General features: G+C 41.5%; 1 protein-coding gene across 1 annotated transcript in view; it reads left to right on the top strand.

Annotated features, from left to right (window-relative positions):
• The window catches only part of LOC143284294 (uncharacterized), a 10,655-nt gene extending 8,733 nt beyond the window's left edge, over positions 1-1,922 (top strand). Inside the window, exon 7 of the mRNA XM_076590994.1 lies at positions 1,400-1,922. Within this exon, the coding sequence (XP_076447109.1) occupies positions 1,400-1,694 (295 nt within the window). The 3' untranslated portion in view covers positions 1,695-1,922. The remainder of the gene's footprint in view (positions 1-1,399) is intronic.
• Positions 1,923-2,500: the final 578 nt, after the last annotated feature.

Raw genomic sequence — 2,500 nt, 5'->3', positions numbered from 1 at the left:
CTTCCATGCTTAGCAAAAGAAGTTCCTGTTTGAACCAAAAAAAAAAAAAAAAAAAATGATAACAGTGACTACTCTTGTTGTTGTGTCGAATATCAGATCAAAGTGCCAAGTTTAGAGAATAAAAAAAAATATAAAAATAACAGTAAATGCAGCTTGCATATAATTTGGCTTCTTTTTTAAAATTTTTTGTGCCCATCCCAAAGGTGCAATATTGTTTTAAACAAAATGACTGGATAGAACTGGTGCAATATTGTTTTAAACAAAATGACTGGATAGAACTGAATTTTTCCTATTTTTATGCCTAATTTGGTGTCAACTGACAAAGTATTTGCAGAGAAAATGGCAGTGTCAAAGTTTACCACGGACACACACACACACAGAGAGACAACCGAACACCGGGTTAAAACATAGACTCACTTTGTTTACACAAGTGAGTCAACAAAGACATAACAAACCCCAACAAAGAAACAAGAAACAACAACAACAACAAAACCCACATAGAAAACACTGCCAGTAATCCCCGATTCGTCTCCTAACCTTCAAGTAAGCCTCATTTCACCCCAAACTGTCGCGACAATTCAGGCAGTCGACAGTTTAGGGGTGTCGCAAAGCCCACGCTTTCTCACAACCCCACGATTTCTCTCACTTTGACAGAAAGCATGACAAGAGAACGACCACGCTTTCTTGCAATCCCACGGTTTCTCGTAGACGGAGAGAAATCATGGGATTGTGCGAAAGTGTGGGCTAACAGCCGTCCTGATTATTATTGGGATTACTTTGAGTTGATTTTATGTGGTCTGATTTGAGTTTAACTGATTTTTTCATAGTATATTTCTAAGGTCAATTTTAGTTCATTGTTGTCCAGTTTTTACTCTATTGTGCTAGGCTGGGTATTAGTTCCTCGAAAACAAAAATAAACTTAACGATCAAGGATATTCTCGCTGCACAAGTGTACCCGGCCTCCCGCAGATCAGCCGCTCATTAGCCTAGGTGCTGGTTAATACAGAACACTTGGTTATGTCCAATATTATACTTCATATCATGTGGTATACTTTACAATACCAATGTTCATTTGTGGCATACGTTACACAAACAATGTTCATTTGTGGTGTACGTTGCATAAGCAATGTTCACTTTCAGGTGTTGGTTACATACAACTGTGGAGTGATTCCTACAATACAACACAATATAAAACAAAACACACAATATTACATACAACTGTGGAGGGATTCCTACAAAACAACATAATATAAAACAAAACAACACAATATAATACAAAACAATGCAACACGATTACAACGCAGAACAACACAATACAATACCAGACAAGACAATATAATACAATCAACACCCTGCTCACCGCTTCCACTTGCTTCTTCCCCCCCCCCACCCCCCCCAGCACGTCGTTCTGCAAGAACTGCAGCCCCAGCACCGTGTCTGGCACCTCCGGCACACAGGGGTCTTCATGGGGATGGTTCAGCAGCAGCAGCTGGGGCTGGCCGAGCAACAACAACAACAACAACAACAACCCGTCTCCAACGGCCAACAAGTGCATCACAGAGTACCGCGCCACATCCTTCTGGGCGTACTGCCCGGCCAAGTCTCAGGGTCAGCGCATTGTTCGGGACCGTATCATTATCCCTCAGGCCTGTAGCTGTCGCACCGTCACCTGCACCCCTGTGCCTGGACACTGAGTGGGTCAGTTGTTCCCTCTCTCTGCCTGCCTCGCTTCGTTTTGAGGACGTAAGGGATCAGGGTGGTACCTGCGACGTAGTCTTCTTCTGTCTGGAGGGTTGTGGTCTTCCTCTTGTTGTTTATGTGGCGAAGCTTCGTTTGAAGACGTAGGCAAAGTGTTACCATAATGTAATCTTCTTCTGGTTGTTTTTATTCTTTGTTTGAAGGATGTATTCTCGCCCACCCTCCATTTCTCCCTCAGCGAAGCTTCGTTTGAAAACGTAGAAAATCGAAGTGTTACCATCATGTTATCTTTATTCTTATGGTTGTTCTTATCCGCTGTTTTTTGTGTGTTTTTCTGTTGTTTTTGTTTTATTTGTTTTTTGTGGGTTTTTTTTTTTGTTGGTTCTTTTTTGCTTTTTTTGTTTGTTTGTTGTTGGTTTTTTGGGGGTATGTGGTGGTGGAGTATTCTCCCCCAACCTTCCCCTTTTGTTTGTTTGTAATGGCTAAGCTCTGTTCGAAGAAGTAAAGTCTCAACGTGTTACTATCATATAATCTTCATCTGGTTGTTTTTGTTCTTTGTTCGAAGGGTGTGTTCTCGTACCACCTCCCTTCTCCCTCGGTAGTTTCGTGTGAAGGCGAAGGAAATCAAAGAGTTACAACATTGTTTCCTTACTCTGGTTGTTCTTTTCCGTCGTTTGTATTGTGTATTCTTCTCATCCCTTTCTTGGTTGTTTTTAAGAAGAAACTTCGATTGAAGACGCAGGGAATCGAAGTGTCTGTTACCACAATGTAAACCTCTGACTGTTCTTACCCAGACGGTGAA

The sequence above is a fragment of the Babylonia areolata genome, chromosome 7 (assembly GCF_041734735.1).
Source record: "Babylonia areolata isolate BAREFJ2019XMU chromosome 7, ASM4173473v1, whole genome shotgun sequence".
NCBI classification, from domain to species: domain Eukaryota; kingdom Metazoa; phylum Mollusca; class Gastropoda; order Neogastropoda; family Buccinidae; genus Babylonia; species Babylonia areolata.
This window is presented reverse-complemented; position numbering and strand designations above follow the sequence as displayed.